Source organism: Ostrea edulis, chromosome 2 (assembly GCF_947568905.1).
Source record: "Ostrea edulis chromosome 2, xbOstEdul1.1, whole genome shotgun sequence".
NCBI classification, from domain to species: domain Eukaryota; kingdom Metazoa; phylum Mollusca; class Bivalvia; order Ostreida; family Ostreidae; genus Ostrea; species Ostrea edulis.
Genome location: NC_079165.1, coordinates 65,542,241 through 65,560,983, shown reverse-complemented (window position 1 = coordinate 65,560,983; position 18,743 = coordinate 65,542,241). Strand labels below are relative to the sequence as shown.

The window sequence follows — 18,743 nt, the reverse complement described above, 5'->3', positions numbered from 1 at the left end:
TAGAATAGCTGTCCTTGGGTTTTTTACTTGTCTTTTTCTTTTTCGGTTTGGTAAATTCCACATCCACATAATTTAACTCTTCTGGTTGCTGCATAAAATATAAAATTAAACGGGATTATGGCCAGATGAAAAATGATAGAACTCACAAATAAAACTTTGATTTCATGACAAAATCATGAATATGTCTTAATATAATTATCATCCTTATCTGTGATAAATTTCTACTTAATTTTGTTCAATTTTCATAACAATCGAAGTTTTTATAAAGCACAATTACATGTAGTATTACAGTGAACATGATTAATTAAAATAGCATTATGGTGACATGCTAGCTAGGTTTATAAAGATAACTATTTATGTACTTTAAATTCAGCAATACCGTCCAATGACCAGTATGCGGAAAAATTTATAGTTAAGATGATAATGGGATAGATGCATGCTAGAATTCGAAGTGTATTAAAAGGGGGAGGACACCGTCAATAAATCACAGAACATGTAGTTACCATTTATAGGACCTAAAATATCCCCAATATCCATCGTCAGACTAAAGGTAACTGTGTTTATGACGATTAAAAAGCATGAAAGTATTTTTTAAAAGTCTATTTTAGAGTGTAAAATTATGACGTCATTAACAAGAAAAATCAATGAAAACGAACATTTTTTTCTCAGTACACGGAGGCCTATCTCACATGGGGGGAGCTTCCAAACCCATCGTCCACACTAATTTTCAGACATTTGTTAATACATATTATTATATGACGCAGTTAATCATCCATAGGTATTAATTGGGTTGTGGACGATGCAAAAATGCATTGAAAATTGTCATCTACTAATTTGACTGAAAATTGAGAAAATCCACCTGTTTACGACATAACTGACGTCATAAAGATTCAGTTAAAAAATAGTGTACAATTTCCCATTACATAATACCGTGTTTGCCTTCTTATAAACTGGTTGAAAATACAGTAAAAACAGGGAAAGTATTAAGAGTGAAAGTATGACTGCCTCTCTAAGCATGTCGACAAGCATATTAACAATTTGCACAAGTTTGAAAGCAAAACTGATGCAGCATCACGAGGAGTGTTTAACATGTAGCCATTAGTGTGATAATGTTTTTTGCTATGCGGATACATGCGGAGAGTGCCTCGTCACAGAAGCATGTATGGTTTATAAATGCGACTGGTCCTTCATCTTACAGGTGTATGCATGCAGACATTGTCGAAACCCTGAAAGTTCTTACGACTTGTAATCAAAAACTCCTGTTCAGTAGTAGTAGTTCGAATTGTGCGGGTACCAAATCGCATTCAATTTTCCATCTTATTAACATACATCATATTAAATTAATGAGTAATTTTGATAACAATAATATTTGCATGGTGTGTTTTATCATTTACATTGTATTGTTTAAGTCCCTTTTTAACTCAAGTATATAACATGTCTCGAACGATTGTTAACCTTTAAAACGACAAGTATGTTAATGTGAAGTGGACGCATTCAGACTGCTATATAAATTAATGAGACATTTTCATCCACTCCATTAATGGTTTGAGGTCTAAAATCGTGTTAATCGGAGTGAATTTTAAGTATGAAACATAAAACATACATAATATCTCAGTTAGTTTTGAAGAAGTGTCCTTGAACAGAATAGTAATTACTCCGCCATTAGTACTGAAACATGTGCTTTCTACTATTAACTATATATTCAGGGTATCGACATTTGAGAAAAGAATGATATGCGACCTTTTGGGACAACCTTGAATTGCTAGAATCCTTCGTCTCCGATTTCTCTTGGTCAAAATCTTTGTCTATATCTTCGTACTGTCGAGGTGCCCTTGCCACTGAAAACAAAACAAAATGCTATGAACATGGCAGTTGTTTTTTAAATCTCAGAATAGTTTTTCAAATTATTAGGGAATGATATTCACCAAACATGTCTTAATTTACGGGGCATCATAATAAAACTGAGCGCTATAACATGGACTGTATATTGCAAACATTTGTTTCTGATATCACATTTATGTATTTCAGAGATTCGTTTCCCGTCATTATACTCAGCTGAGAAGAAATTTACAAGTTTCTATGACTCTAAATTACATGACTGTAATCTGACTATTGGTCATACGTTTATAGTTTCAATGTTAGGTGACAGGGCATATGCATGACAAGTACATCCTCCATACACACACATAATATTATGTTTACAGGAAGACCATTTTTTTTATTATAGATATTTAAAACATCGAGTGCCTGTGCCTCCACAATGTGACGAACAGTTTCCGCAATTATCGTTCATCTACCTTTTCATCAATACGACTAAAATATTGTAATATATAATTGCATTCAATTTATTGGATCTCATCGCCATTGTGCAATGATATACAGAGATATAAAGATAAAAAGCTATTATATATACATTTAGTAAATAATACTTGCGTGTAATAATTAAAGTATTTATCAAGTTAGAAGGAAAAAAAACCGTGTTATTATTAATATGAAGTATGGGCATTCTATGATCACACTATACTATTATTATTATTATTATCATTATGTTTATTCAGGCAAAGCATCAGATAAATTACAAATCATATACATTGTAAAATACATCAATAATGTCAATTAGGGATCACAAATGAATTTTTGGCACATTTGCTATCATATGTACACAATAGCACTCCAGATATATATACACTCACGTAATGCGATGACTAACTGCGATTCATTATGACGAGATCAACAACTCGTTCTAACGAGATAACTATCTCAACATTACAAGATGATAAGTCTACTAACTCATCATAACGAGATACTACCTCATCATTACGAGATGATTAACTCGTTATCACGAGTTCGATATTATAGATATAAACTGTTTTAACTGAGACTATTATTAGACTTTGATAGGATTACTTTCTTTGGTTGCATTTGCTAACACACACTATAGGATTAAACATTCTTTTTGAAGAATTTATCGATGTGTAAACTCCGGACATTTTACTCACAAACTGAATAAAAGTGCGAAGCACTTTTATGTTAAGTTTGTGAGTAAAATGTCCGTAGTTTACACATCGATAAATTCTTCAAAAAGAATGTATGATTCTTATAATTCCAATTCATTCACTTTATTAACAATTGCAAAAATTTGAACAGTTTTCAGGCGTGTATGAATACATCGCGTTTTCGGATTTATTGATGTATAAACTCTTGTTCAGCTTTATTTTTGTCCAATCAAAACAATTGTAATAAATAACATTGGAATTATACGCACGTAAACAAGAAAAATATCATCAGTCTTGTTCGAAAGTTACGCTCTTTAAAGGAACAGGTTTCGTCTCATTATCATAGACATATTTTTGTAATACTGTATCATAATTTTACAGTTTCTACAATTTGCTCCGACAAATCTAATACGTGTAGACATTATAAGGCAAGGACATACGATATCTTTACAGACAGTAGTTTAGAAATACACCAGAAGTTGCACGTCATTAGGAAGTAACTTACTGCCAAATATATTACAATGAAATAGTTGTGGAAAATTGTGGAATAAACAGATATATATATATATATATATCCATAAAAATAACCAATTCTATCCTTACTAGTATAAACCATCACAGGGTAGATGTTGGTCTATAAAACTATCTAGCTGAAGAATTGTACCTCCGTGGGGAAAAACTGGGACCCACCCGTTATAAAAACCTATGATTTACGACGCACATCGCCTCATCAAGATTTCATTATCAATACCCTCCACTCCACTTGTATCAAGGCATACCTTCAAAATTGATTAAAGCCCCATTCGAACTAAAAAGTAACAATTTATTAAAGATCGCTTGTTTACATAGACGTGCTAAGCCGTCAGCCAATTCCATCCCCGCTCATCATCATTTTATACATTCATGTTTCCAATGCTATGGTTTTATTCCAACACAAATAATTAATGGAAAATGAGTGAAATGTACCTCCTCCGTCTAGAATATTTCTTGAATGTTGAGAGTCATGCAATATTTGATTTTTAACCGAATACATTCGTGAGGCTGCGATGTAAAAAATACGGATATTACGCCTGAATCATGCTCAGAAAAAGTTGCATTGTAATGTGTTAAACGAAAGGGGTGTGTGTGTGTTATAACTGATAGTTTTTGTTTGCTTGTTTTTGTTCAGGACCACAATGTAAACTAGTCATTTGTACTAATTGTGCTATCCTGTCTAAATAAAAGAATTTATTATTATTATAACGGGTGGATCTAATCCCCCCCCCCCCCTATGACCTACCATGCTTGACACACACAATAAAGTAAGATATACAGTTTGAGGGCTTTCTTACAACCGAGCTGATAATTTAGTCTAACAACGTCTGTGGCAAAATGTCATCAAAGTTGTGGGCTTAGGACACTCCTCGGATAAACAGCCATCTTCGCAAGTAAATGGTCATCGGACGAAGGGAATGGTGAAGTGAACAGAAAGCCCTTGAATTGCTTTGAACCAGTGGGTTTATTAACAAGAAATTGAAATCTTAATGACTTCCAACCTTTAAACTGTTCTTCTACCCCCGGGTCTGCTTTATTGTCATCGTCTTCCGGATGACATTCTTCGTAGGGATGGTGTCTCTCTTTAACTAAAATAGACACACAAAGCAATTAAATCGACACATATATTAGTATTACATAAGAAGATATTAGGATTTTGCATGATTAAAAAAAAAAACAAGTTCGAATTTCAAAAGCCAAATTTACGTAATATAATCTGAAAAATAATTTAGATCGATGTCAAGTTATAAAAACGTAACCTACAGCATCACTAACACAAATAGTTCATGAATGGAAAACGGAAAGACTTAGAGTGTACCCACGCAATAGGCAAGATTGGAAATATGCTGCGTTCGTGACTGTCACCTTATACGGTGAAAACACTTGACGTCATAACTGTACGCGTAGGATTCAGCGCGGACCACTGTAAAAACACTAGATTGAAATTGTAGTTTTTGAAGTGAATTAAAATTCATTTTGTGCAAATGTGTGATATCTTCTGAAATGCATTGCTGATCATTAATTCTACCATGGTTGTTGCAAATATCAATGGAATGTCACGGTTATTATTCTGCGATATACTTTCATACGTAATAACTGCTTATGAGAAAACTGATACACATTTCACTTGCATTTCGTGTTTTGCTAATACAACAATAAAGTCGATAAGTGAAAATTCATATCTATAATCATAAAAATTAATCAATATATTTTACAATACAAATTCATAAGTGACTGAAGAATATTTCTCATTTAATATATGAATCACAGGCAATTGCATCGCTTGGGGTCGAATTTACTATATAAAGAGTAAAGGTATAGAACTCTAAATATAGGGTACCCAAGTTAACCGGTGTAAAAACAATAAATTAATTGATATAAAATTCTACTTTGTGTTTTAATTTATTCATACATAATCAATCTACATTACTACCAAAGTTCATCCCGAAATTCCGTATACTTCCCATGATATGCAGAAATGAACTCGGAAAAATGCCTATTATTTTTTGGTCGACTTTTAGCTGGGCCCTGACACTATACGACTACACAGAGTGTTTGAGCAATGTAACAAGCTATCAAATAGAATGTGCAGCATAAAATATCATTTCTAAAGTGAATTTCTTACCCCAATTCATAAAATGAAGTCCGTAATAGCTCCAAGTGACTGAAATTTTTTAAACCGTCTACTTTCACAATCCCAGCCATCACGGTAGTTTTGACTAATTACCCAAAAGAGATGGAAGGACCCATAACGATTTAGAGACTCAAATACTAATATTTATCAATATTGATTCAAAATAGTACATAAATTATGGTAATAACAAGTCTTTATAAATATACAAATGTCTTATTATGTCTATTTTTATCTATATCACATTATCACGGGTGTTTGACGATTTATAATAATGATGTCAATGTGGGTAGTTAGTGGCACCGATGAAAATCACTGATAACTGAAAGTACAGACGGTTTAAAATTTTCAGTCACTTGGAGCTATTACGGACTTCATTTTATGAAATTGGGGTAAGAAATTCATTTTAAAAATGATATTTTATGCTGCACATTCTATTTGATAGCTTGTTGCAATGCTCAAACACTCTGTGTAGTCGTATAGTGTCAGGGCCCAGCTAAAAGTCAACCAAAAAATAATAGGCATTTTTCCGAGTTCATTTCTGCATATCTTGGGAAGTATACGGAATTTCGGGATGAGCTTTGGTAGCAATGTAGATTGATTATGTATGAATAAATTAAAATACAAAGTAGAATTTTATGTCAATTAATTTATTGTTTTTACATCAGCTAACTTGGGTACCCTATATTTAGAGTTCTATACCTTTACTCTTTATATAGTAAATTCGACCCCAAGCGATGCAATTGCCTGTGATATGAATCAATGATCTGTATTCCGAGATCGATACAACGATGTACAGACAAGTTTACCCTCTTGCGCGCATGTGTAGTTTTCTTGGACTGTGTATACAAAGCAGTTGATATAATCAGTCAACATCAAATTAAATATACTTAAAACATTTTCAAAAAGAAATCGTACCCTACTATCTCACCTTTTTCGTCAGCAAAAAAAAAAATTAAAAAATGCATAAAAAATAAATTTAAAAAAAAAAAATCATGTTTCGTAAACTGCCATGGTGTCACGAAGTGACCTAATTCGTAACTGTATAGGTAAACGATCTGCTGTATATTTCTGAGCCGTAGTAGAATAGAAAATAAGTTCTTGATTGCGTCGATGATGTAGGATAATCTCCTCAGTCTCGAAATGCTTAAAATACAACAGTCTCTGCTTTTATAGTTGCAAAACAACACTTAATCTCAACCTCGGAACTCATCCTGCAACATTCACAAAAACGCAAACTTATTGCTTAAATACTTACAGTAAAACTTACGACATATATTTGAATATCATAAGATTGGAAATTTCATTATAAAATATTTCTGTGCATTAACATTTGGTAGATAATTTGCAATGAACAAAATTTCCGTTTACCAATTTAATTATGTTGTTCTCACAACATACAATTCATTTATAGCATGCATTTTGAAAGGAAATTGGACCATTATCTATCTTCCTTCCCTTGTTTTTTCCCTTATGTGTAGTAATTAGTTAGTAAAGGACACTTCCATTATGTGACTGCAACAGGAAGGAAGAAAATGCAACGGACAAGACCGGGATTCGAACCCGGGCCCCCTAAATATTTAGTCAGCTAATCTACTGATACAACTGATTTAACTGCCCGCCGGCGATCGAATCCGGCTCTACGACCAAAATGTAACCAGGAAGAGAGAAAATGCAACAGACCAGACCGGGATTCGTCAAGTGCTCTACCAACTGAGCTATCTGGCCACTGGCAATCGAACCAGGCTGACCGCTACATGACGTACTTCCTTTGGAAATATCTAACTTTTTAAAAATTATCTATTTCCATCTATATTTAAATGTCGATACACATAGCATAATCAATTATAACGTCAGCTGTTGATCTCTGGGTGAAAAGTTCGAATCTCGCTCCGCTATGGTGTCCGGACAGGGCCATTTGCAAAAGCGTAACTGCGCGTTAGTCACAACACGTCGTCACGCCAACAAGCAACGCGCTCTCACACCAACAACCAACGCACCTTCGCGCTCTCACGTCAACATTTGCGCTCTCACGCCAACAAGCAACGCGCCTTCGCGCTCTCACGCCAACAAGCAAAGCGCCTTCGCACAGACAAGCAACGCGCCATCACGTCAACAAGCAACGTGCCTTCGCGCTATCACGCCAACAAGCAACACACCTTCGCGCCGTCACGCCAACAAGCAATACGCCTTCACGCCGTGTTGCTTGTTGGCGTGACGGCGCGATAGCGCGTTGCTTGTCTGCGCGAAGGTGCATTGCTTGTTGTCGTGAGAGCGCGAAGGCGCGTTGCTTGTTGGCGTGAGAGCGCGAAGGCGCGTTGCTTGTCTACGTGAAGGTGCGTTGCTTGTTGGCGTGAGAGCGCGAAGAGCGTTGCTTGTTGGCGTGACGGTGTATTGTGACTAACGCGCAGTCACACTTTTGCAAATGGCCCTATCCGGACACCATACTCCGCGTTAAATGTTCGAATTTAAAATGCCTTGCAAATTTTGAAAACCTTGCTTATTGTTTGCTACATTTTTATTTGTACAAAAATCTCAGCGTCTCTTTCTCCTCAAGATCGATGCACTATTCTATATTGACGAAGTTATTATTGAAGACCATTTTGTCGTGTTTTTAATTGACAAGGACCGCAAAGAAGGAAGGCTAAAAATAGATTAGAATTCAATTAGAAAATAGAATTTTAATCTTACGATTCCAGTGACGTAAATTAAAGGGGGAAAACAGAGTGTACTTTCAAAGTACATGTAATTGCAAAGTGGACTGGATTCACTTCAAAAACTACAATTTCAATCCTATGTTTTAGTTTAGTTTAAACAATATTTTATTCAGAAATAAGTTGATATTAAAGTTTACAATCCATGCATTATAAAGATTGAAAAACAAACAAAAGGCTTATATTAATCTAGCTTTCATCAAGCTATAAATACGGTAACTGCCAGGTTTGGAACAAGTGGAAGATTTTTTTTTTAAAAATTCGTTCCCACGAAATAAACTTCTTTTCCTCGAAATAAAAATCGTTCCCACGGAATAGACTTCGTTCCCACAAAAGAAAATTTGAAACCCTCGAAAAAAAATTATAGCATGTTTGAGCCTGATACCCATCATATTGGTAATTACACATACAACATGAAAAGTGGATTTAAATTGACTTCAAAAAGTACAATTCTACTCCACTGTTTTCACGGTCGTCCGTGCTGAATCCTACCTGAACTTTTCAATTGTGACGTCAAGTGGTTTGACTGCAACAAATGACGATATACGATGTATGTATAGGGGAGTAGGAATTGTGTTGTATAAATTGAAAGCTATTGTACATAAAGAATCTTCTATACCAAGTATGCAGTACTTGCCAAGATTAAAACCTACGTATTTTAGCTTGGATCTCGATAGAATATTGTCAAGAACCAATACAAATTTCAAAAGTGAGTGATAATCAATTCAAAATTACACACAGTACAGAAAGATGGTAGCAATCTACCTTGAGAAAGTAAAATATGCCAATTGTGCGAATGAATTTCAATATCCTTTTAATTATACTGATATATATGCAAAATAAGCATGAAAGATCAATATTTTAAAAAAAAACCAACATGCATTATTGCACAGTACAAATCTAACATTTAAAAATTTGACCAATTATTTGATATACGAAATAGTAAATCGTCAATTAGATAATCTATAAAAACAGTATTAAGGAGAAAGTTACTTCTCCAGGTTGATGTAAAACAAAACAAACTAGTTCTAATTGTAACGGGGACCGTTACAGATGTTCCCCAAACCTCCCCCAATTAAAAAATGATGTCCTTGTGAATGTATAGCAAAAAATCATTTTATTTTAGCCTTTAATTACATGTAGTACGTTCAATATGGTCATTCCAGTACCAAGAAATGAAAGAAAGCGTTGCACGTGGATACACGCGCACGCGTGTATGATTCCGAATTTTTGTTGATGTCGTTCAACAGGCATTTGTATCATATACCCACAGTATGAATTTCATAACGTTTCCACCAAATATAAGGAAGTTATAGCGATTTTAAAATCGTCCAATCAGAAATCAGCACACGTGCATGCACGTGCTGAGCAGTAATTCTAACCACAGCAATTTGTAAGGAGTACCAAGATACATCTAAACCCCTAATATGAATAGAATTTGATGAAAAACAAAAACGTTATCGTCCTTTAAAAATTGAACATTTAAAAAACGTTGCACGCGCATGCGCGTGTGCGTTGGCATTTTTTGTTACACCAACATATAGATACACATATTGTCTACATATGCTGTGAATATCATCTCATTCGCTTCATAAATAAGATAGTTACAAACGTTTTAGCATTATCCAATCAAAATGAAGTGCACGTGCATGCGCGTGCAAATTGGTAATTTTGACCATGTAAATCAGTTAAGGGTCTCAATATCTACCTATGATATGAATTTCAAGCCATTTCAATGAACAACAAAAAAGTTAGACTGATTCCAAAGTTAGCGTACAAATTTTGTAATGCGCGTGGACGCGCATGCGTGCGCGTGCTGGCAAAATAACTATTATTTTTCATATGTACAAATGATATACTATCATCCTATTTAGGTTTTATATCGCTTCCTTCAATATTCTGATTTTCCATTTTTTGTACCAAAATTGCAATGCACGTGCGCGCGCGTGCATGCACGTGCAAACAAAATAACTATCACTATGCACATCTACAAACGCTATACTATCATCCTGGAAAGTTTCATATCGATCCCTTTTGTAGTTTCTGAGAACACTACCGGACAAAAAAGTACCGGAGAAAAAGAATAATAATAATAATAATAATAATAATAATAAGAAACAGAGTAAAAACAATATGTTCCCAAACTTTGTTTGGGAAACATAATAAATCACAATTTTTGTTGCATTTCCATTCATGTATATTTGGGAGACAGAGTGTCATATAATGTACCAAAGAATATTTAAACCATGTGTAAAAGAAAGGTCTTTTTTCACACATGCATATTCCTTGCAATAATTATTTTTCTCTACACTGTACATATTCAGTTAATGAGAATAAATAAAATTGTCGTGTTCAGAAAAGTATGTTTTATTTCACGAACACAAGAACTTGGAGATAATAAGCATTTCCAACTTGAAGAAATTACTGTTAGAAGCCGGGCTATACACCTACCTGACCCTCGGACGTCTTTTTTATCTAGAAGACAATCAGGTTATGATTATTATCACAAACCAGATTAGTGGGAAGCATGTGCATACAAGTGCACTATCATCAGCGATTTACGTGACAAGGTAAAGAGAAGTAGCGATAATTTTCAAATAAGTTCAAAATTTTGACTCAGAAAAAAGTTTTAAAACAGAGACTCTGGATCCAAAGATTGACAATCTTGTTTTTCTCGGGTTAAGAATTAAGACAGGCATTTCTATATTCAGTCGATTGAAAATACACAGGAATAGCGATACATGAAACCGTTCTATGCGACAAGAGCTAAAACTGCACTATCATGTTAGTGTTAGCCAGAGAAAGGGGGAAATTGACGAGTCTCGTGGAAATGAGCTATCTACTTACCATTACCATCTTCGTTGTTGGTAGCCGTTTTCTTTGACCCTTAAATATAGAAAATTTCATCAACACAAAAGTAATATCAGTATATTGAATGAGTGGTTCTCATCAACACAAAAGTAATATCAGTATATTGAATGAGTGGTTCTCATCAACACAAAAGTAATATCAGTATATTGAATGAGTGGTTCTCATCAACACAAAAGTAATATCAGTATATTGAATGAGTGGTTCTCATCAACACAAAAGTAATATCAGTATATTGAATTTCATCAACACAAAAGTAATATCAGTATATTGAATGAGTGGTTCTCATCAACACAAAAGTAATATCAGTATATTGAATTTCATCAACACAAAAGTAATATCAGTATATTGAATGAGTGGTTCTCATCAACACAAAAGTAATATCAGTATATTGAATTTCATCAACACAAAAGTAATATCAGTATATTGAATGAGTGGTTCTCATCAACACAAAAGTAATATCAGTATACTGAATTTCATCAACACAAAAGTAATATCAGTATATTGAATGAGTGGTTCTCCTATGTCTTCTCCACAAGGAATAAAAATACAAGTGTACATTAAATGCTATCGTTGGATTAGTACATACATACACACAACTTGTTACTAACTTCACGAGGTCAAAATACAAATGTACAAAGTAACGCTATTGGTCAGCCTCAAGACAACACTTAGTCAAAAGGACCACGAAATATAAAGGAGGCTAAGAGGGTCTACTCTCACGGAAGATTCCAGAGGGTCTACTCTCACGGAAGATTCCAGAGGGTCTACTCTCACGGAAGATGGTCTACTCTCACGGAAGATTCCAGAGGGTCTACTCTCACGGAAGATTCCAGGAAATCTAGCTGGGCTTCCCGAGGTTGACGCACATTTAGTGCCTCCGAATAGATGTAGATGGATTAGGCAGAAGTGCAGTTTACGTACCGTACTCGATTTCGTACATTCACACACCAATTGTTATTTAATATTGAATAAACAGTAAGTTATTGAAGAACGATTACGTGTTATATCTTAAAATAACTAATTTATAAGGGTAAAAATTGGTTGAAATCATTCGAACTAAGACAAAGCGGTAGCCAGGTTAAATGAATTACCTATCAATGAAAGTGCACACGTTTCCTTAATTCAAGGACGTATATGTATATTCCTTAACTGTGACATAGTTTTGTGGATTTCTTTAGATAACAAAACACAACCCGTCTATGTATATATTTAAATACAGAACGTACAACGGTAAACAGATACATTTAACCAGTAAAGCGTACATATACCTACCATCACCAAGCCCTACCAGTGATTTAAGTTTAGTCCAAAATGTCATTCTTGTTGTGGTGATCACTAAACATGAGAGAGTTAAGTCAGAATATAACGACAGTTACAGCAGACGACAACCAAACTCTATCCATTCAGGAAGTAAACATTGAGGCGACAGAAGGGGTTAAAATTGATAAGAGTATATACATATATAGACTAATAATGGCGCTTTTAATGCAGTAAAAAGGGTAACCCAGACACACGACTTTCAATGAAACGTACACCATTCTCTATGAATAGATTGTTTTGTGGTGAAGTTAACATGGAGTATAACGCCTGTCAGATATAAAAAGCACGCATGTACTAGTGTTACAACATGTATACTGATAAAGAAACGAACGAACTCAGTCATTTACCTTCTTTAGAGCTAAAACACCCGATCAATTTTCCACAACAGAACATTCTTTCATGAAATCTTGTCCCTCTAACGAATTTCGTACTTACTAGAGTCAATTTTTTCATGTAAGGAAAATAAATATGTCACAGCTTGACCCCAGGTAATTGGGCCAGATGTAATTGATGACAGAAAGCAATTTTGGTGGCTTTTCACCATTTTAGAGCTTTGGGCTATTTATAAATGATTTTCTTCGTCTTTTCAAAATTCAAAACGCATCAATGAAGTCTGATTTTAAGACGAATTAATAATGATCTAAACAATAAGATGAGTCACGACAGGATACACGCCTCGTATTTGATTTAGTATCGTGAGCTCGAGCAAATGGTTCATTCATAGTGATGTTAATATCTAATAATACTAGACTTTATTTTTCAGTATACGTTGAGTGATAACGTCTCATTCGGACATAAATAATTGTAAAATATTTACAATCATACCCTATGAAAATACAAGGTTAAATTTCCGATTTTTATTTATTTATTTATATTTTTTTTGTTGGTTATTTTGTAAAAAACAAAAAAAAAACAAAACAAAAAAAAACAAAAACAAAAAACAAAAAAAAACCAACAACAAAAACATCCAACCAACATTTGAATGGTATATATACGATAACCGTTTAGAAATAGTGTCACGAATCATGATAAAATATGCCAAATTTTTACACCCCTTTAATATCCTCGGTCAAATCGACAAAATATCCTTTAAAAACTGATAATTGAATTCGCAGAATCTAATACAGAAAGGGTATGAAATTGTCTATAAACAACTTGGTCTTTAATACCAGGAAGTGAAATTACTGTACTTCTTTTTGCAAAGATAGTGTATGTTGTGTATCCATGGCAGCGTGTGTGCAAAACTTTGCAATTTGCATCCCTTGTCTCCTTATATACTTGAACACGATAAAACTGCGTTTAAGGCAACATCTGTTTATATTAAATTGTTGTCATTTTCTACTGGATGAATGAGAACATTCTTTGCTGCTTTTGTGCGGATATTTGTCAATTACAGAATTATGGATAAGAGATGTGGATAAAAATCTTAGTCTCATTCCAGAAACAATGCCTTAGAGGGCTGTATGTACATTTTTAAAGAAGACTCAATGAATCAGGCTTAGATGTACACAGACGTCTTTCCATTTCTTAGTTTTATAAGCTAGACAGATTCAATGCGGGTGTTTGAAGTATGCTGAAGATCTTGTTGGTGTTGTTTCGTCTAGTTGCACGAAATGATAACATCTCCGAAACGAGTCTTCAAGGTCATTGTTGAGTGCAGTACACGTCAGAGGGAAGACGACAGAGGAAGAGGTAATGATCGAGAGAAAAACAGAATCTGATATATAATCGGTTTCCTCCACATTTACGTCACTCCATTCCACTGGCCTCACGAGTTAGGCGAGTGTAATGAATCGTATACCAAACATACAGAAGTCAAGTGATAAGTAAAGTCAAATCTGTCGTTTTCATTGTTAGAACGAGACCCGGAAGTGGATAGGTATGGAGTTAGACATCATCATCGAGAACCGGATGCAGTTAGATTTCTTTTTAGAGAGAGAAAAAAATTAATTACAAGATCCTGCTCTCGAGAATGAGATGCCCGTATGTTAGCTTTCCTGAAATCGACAGCGACTGTACATACTAATAATATACTGTTACGTCATCATGTCAGATTGTAAATTACCCAATCATTCAAATTTGTTATATACACACACATATATATATAATTTACATATATATTTATTTATGTATTTTCTATATATACATGAATAAAATACTAATCACTTAAATGAAAGAAAAATAAAGTTGTTCAAATACTTTCTATATAACTGTGTTGACTACATAGCATACGAGGCACTATGCTTATGAATGAAGCCGTGGAAGTGCAAAACGATTCTATATAAGAATATGTATGTATCGAATAAGGTGGTTTGCAATGCCATAGGAATGATCCTGAACAAAATATGATTCAAATGATTGTTTTCCTCTATAAACCCTTGGAAGTGTATTTGCGGAAATTTATAACATATAAGCAATTTAAACAAGGAAAGTAAACAAAATGTTTGCAGGGTATTATTGTAATGTTATACATCTATCATCTGCTGTTTTTGTACTGCACACTATATGTGCACCACTTATAGAATCTAGGCACTATTATGCATAACAAATGAAATAAAATCTTTCACCACTAAACCACTATATACTCGTAAATGTACTTAACTTCACGTACCTGATCCTCCCATTCTAAATCACACAACCAATTGTCAAAAATATTTTTTTAAAATGTCTTCACCAGCTGCTTAGTCTCCTTTGTTGAATTCGAAGATCAAAGAAATCATCATGGTAACACATTGATCTCGGACATGTATGCTAGCAGTTTGAGTTGAAACAAGAATGAGACTTCAACAAGACCTACACGGAAACCAACAAACGCACAATCCTCACACATAACATCCTTCCTTAAGTGAAGTTTAAATACTGAGTAATACAATTGCACTCATTTATTTACTTTATCACGTGATTTCAATCTGAGCATTTGTCACTGCGTCCACAGTGAGGGACAGAATGAGAATGATAGAGAAGGCGAGTGGGTACAAAATACCTTTACTAATAGGAAGTTAAATATCCTTGAAAGTACATGTAAACATTCGGTGAAGAGACATATTTGTTAGTGAGTGACAAGGAAGAAAGAGATAGCAAGAGACAGAAAAAAGTTTGCCTAAAGCTTCGTAGAATCGTGGTATACTTTCAAATTAAAGCTTTGAGACATCTTTTAACTTTGTTTTTCAACTGAAACTCCTAACGGTATAGAGAGATGTATATGGTACTTTATTATCATATTTTTTTTTACATTATACATGTAGACTAGTGACTTCCTTATCCTTCCGCTGTTTTTTTAATGTTTCATTACTTGGCTCATGTACGTATGCCTGATATTTATGATATGGCATATTATAAGGACACCGAGAGAAACCAGCCACCTCCTCCCCCTCCCGACTCACAAGGTACTGGTATAAAATGAGGCTTTAATTATGAATATTTCGTCATTGTAGTTTAAGAGTACACTGTCCACTTCTATATTGTAGAGAGTTTACTTTTTGACACTGCATCTATTCTCATCTCACGGTGGGCAGCGAATTGTCCCGTTCAATAGTCTTATTACGTACTATATATGTGTATTTGCATTGTGTATATTTAAAATTTAGAAGAATCTGAGCAACATTGCTGGTGTGATCCTTCTTCATTTGTGTATAATAATGGGTAATTCGAGAGTTTCACAATTCAAAGCTATCCTGCCACAAGATAGCCTTCCTACTTCAGCGCCAAATGCGATATATAATTAAATTTTGCTAATAAAAGTATACCCACGGTACTTGCGTATATTTTTCTGTGATGTTGATGACGCACAAAGCCCGCACAGCACTTTTGTACACATATCGCTGGCTTCTGTCCAATAGATATGATCCAACTTCATTTATTTTCACTCACACCATCCATCGGTTGTACATGAGGTACAATAAATAATAAAACATAATAGCAAGTCGTCTTCATTAATCGTGAATACACACACGGGCACTGTAAATATATAGTATGTGCATGTATAAAAAAGGAAGGGTAGGACACTCTTTTTGAGGCAAATTCGGGTTTGGGTTATTGTGGACATTTCTCAAACGGCCTGACGCGATGAATCGTTCACATATGCCTTACTTTCAATATCTGTAGGGTTTCGTTTCGTTCCAATGCCGTTCATTCGAAGAAGAAAATGTTTTTACACCTCCAAGTGTCTAAGAATTTCGCTGGACTGTCTTACTTTCGGTTTAATCGCACCGAATCGAAATGCAAGTTCTGATTGGTCAATGTAATAAACATTTATAAGTTTATAATGTCATTCTTATTGGTTCTGAAATAATGATAAGAATATTTGAAGTAATATGTATACGGTGTGACTGTTGGACCGAGCGAAGCATGTACGTAATGGTCATTGGAATGTCCCAAGTGGTAATTATAGAGGGCGAAGCCCTCTCACGGCCCGAAGGGCCGTGAGAGCGGAGCTCTCCCTATAGGTAACACGTATATACATGTTTAAAAGGAAAATAATGAAAAATTAAACCATACCTATGTAACCGTTCTTGAATATGAATTTCACAAGATGGTTGTAGGGTAGTGAGTTCATTTATTTCATCAATCATACGGAGTAAAACATATACGAGATGAGATGACATGAGATGTGATGACCCTAAAACAATGACAATATATAAACATACAAACAACACAAAGACAATACTAAGACATGATATTTCAACAATAACAAATACACAGAACATTCAATTAATAGAAATTAATGTTTAGGCCATTAATTTATAGTTTACATTATTTCTGTGATTAAAATATAGTAATTAGATTAGGTCAATTATATGTACATTACATACCGGTTTATGGAACCGAGTTAGCCCCTTATACAGTGTTGGCTCAAAACTGGGCTTTATATATACTGACCTATTAAAACAGCAATTATAACAATATTCACAAACCCTTCTCATTTAAGGATACATGAATTAAAATAAAAACTTGCAATAACTGAATAGATATTCATAACATTTAGCAGCTTCCATTCTTCTCTTTCATACAAGTTTGGCAATTTATTTAAAATATAACTTCTCATTCATTAATTACTTATATAGAATTAAATAAGTGATTTTATAGATTTTAAATAGCTTATTTTACTTACAGGTAAAGGTGTTGTATAGAACAATCCAAGTACTTTTAGATTTATGAAATGTAGTAGTCACACCTATGTAAGACAAACTATTCTTCTCCTGGTCTAGCAACTCACTAACTACTCACTTTGAAAAAGAATACCTGCAAGCACCCTGAAATTCCCGCCAGGGTCTACCATTGACCAAAATACAAATAACCAGCCAATAGAAATTTAAACCCAGTACATTACCTATTAAAATGTACATACTCTCACCTGAGACCTGAACTTAACCATTATAAGAAATAGGGGTGTTTAGGTTTATTTAAACACATACACACAAAAACTGTAGTTAGTAGCGCTGCGCATGAATGAATGCAAGCATGAATGAATGAATGAGAATTTGAATTAAATCAAAGTATAATGTAAAATAATACCGAGCGAAGCTCGGACGGGCCAAAGGCCCGTCCGTGAAACAAGGCTCTAAAGGTAACACGTATGTAAAAGAAAAAAGTCAAAATCAGCAAAATAAAAAGAGATAATCTCTATATACGTTCACTGAAATTTTCGTGATCCATATGGGCGCCGCCATTTATTTTTTCATTACCTGCTTCAACAATTATTCGTGTTTTATTTTGAATGCCAATAATAGAAGACTCTGACGTGCAATTCGTAATTTAAACACTCAGTTTGTTCAAAGTGAATAGTACAATTATCATTGTAACAGGTTTTAGCAAATAAATACATATAAAACCGTAATACGACTAAATAGATGAACGAGTTCATGAGTTTCTTTAATAAGAATATACGATAAAATTACGGTTACTTTTTTTACCATTTTGAATTTATTGGTTAATCTTGTTTAGTTTTAACGGCCTTTTTCATTGCATACGGAATGTATTATTGTTGTTTATAATTGTTTGCTTTGAAAAAAAGAAAAAAGTCGAGGCTAAATGTGATGTCACAATGCACGGTTTACGTCGCCTTGCGTTTTATTTCCCGCCTTCAATGAATAGGCGGATCATGTACAACTGCTGTCCCCATATAAACTCCTTTAATGAGATGTTACTGGGTGTTTAGCGCAAGGAAATTTCATTCAA

General features: G+C 34.2%; 2 protein-coding genes across 10 annotated transcripts in view; one reads left to right on the top strand and one right to left on the bottom strand.

Moving 5' to 3' along the window:
• Positions 1-55: 55 nt before the first annotated feature.
• Positions 56-16,790, bottom strand: LOC130052337 (uncharacterized). Of its 9 annotated transcripts, none has more exons than XM_056156852.1 (6): positions 16,656-16,790; positions 11,223-11,261; positions 10,827-10,850; positions 4,532-4,618; positions 1,754-1,838; positions 56-88 (listed from the first exon to the last, which is right to left on the bottom strand). In XM_056156852.1, exons 1-6 carry the CDS (start codon positions 16,696-16,698, stop codon positions 73-75), a joined length of 294 nt encoding a protein of 97 aa, XP_056012827.1. In that variant the 5' UTR covers positions 16,699-16,790; the 3' UTR covers positions 56-72. The 9 variants fall into 9 exon arrangements, with proteins under 9 accessions (XP_056012827.1, XP_056012824.1, XP_056012830.1 ...); XM_056156849.1 differs by having other exon boundaries at positions 16,317-16,776; XM_056156855.1 differs by lacking the exon at positions 16,656-16,790 and adding an exon at positions 15,178-15,615.
• The window catches only part of LOC130052338 (uncharacterized), a 16,978-nt gene continuing 14,073 nt past the window's right edge, over positions 15,839-18,743 (top strand). The window contains exon 1 of the mRNA XM_056156857.1: positions 15,839-15,952. Coding sequence (XP_056012832.1) covers positions 15,847-15,952 — 106 coding nt within the window. The 5' untranslated portion in view covers positions 15,839-15,846. The remainder of the gene's footprint in view (positions 15,953-18,743) is intronic.

Coding starts and splice junctions, on each gene's coding strand:
- LOC130052337 (XM_056156848.1), bottom strand. CDS start 16,422: ATGAAGTTGGATCATATCTATTGGACAGAAGCCAGCGATATGTGTACA. Junction 11,262..16,316: donor GAAAAATATACGCAAGTACC/GTGGGTATACTT, acceptor TCTATATTTAAG/GGTCAAAGAAAACGGCTACC. Junction 10,851..11,222: donor CAACAACGAAGATGGTAATG/GTAAGTAGATAG, acceptor ATTGTCTTCTAG/ATAAAAAAGACGTCCGAGGG.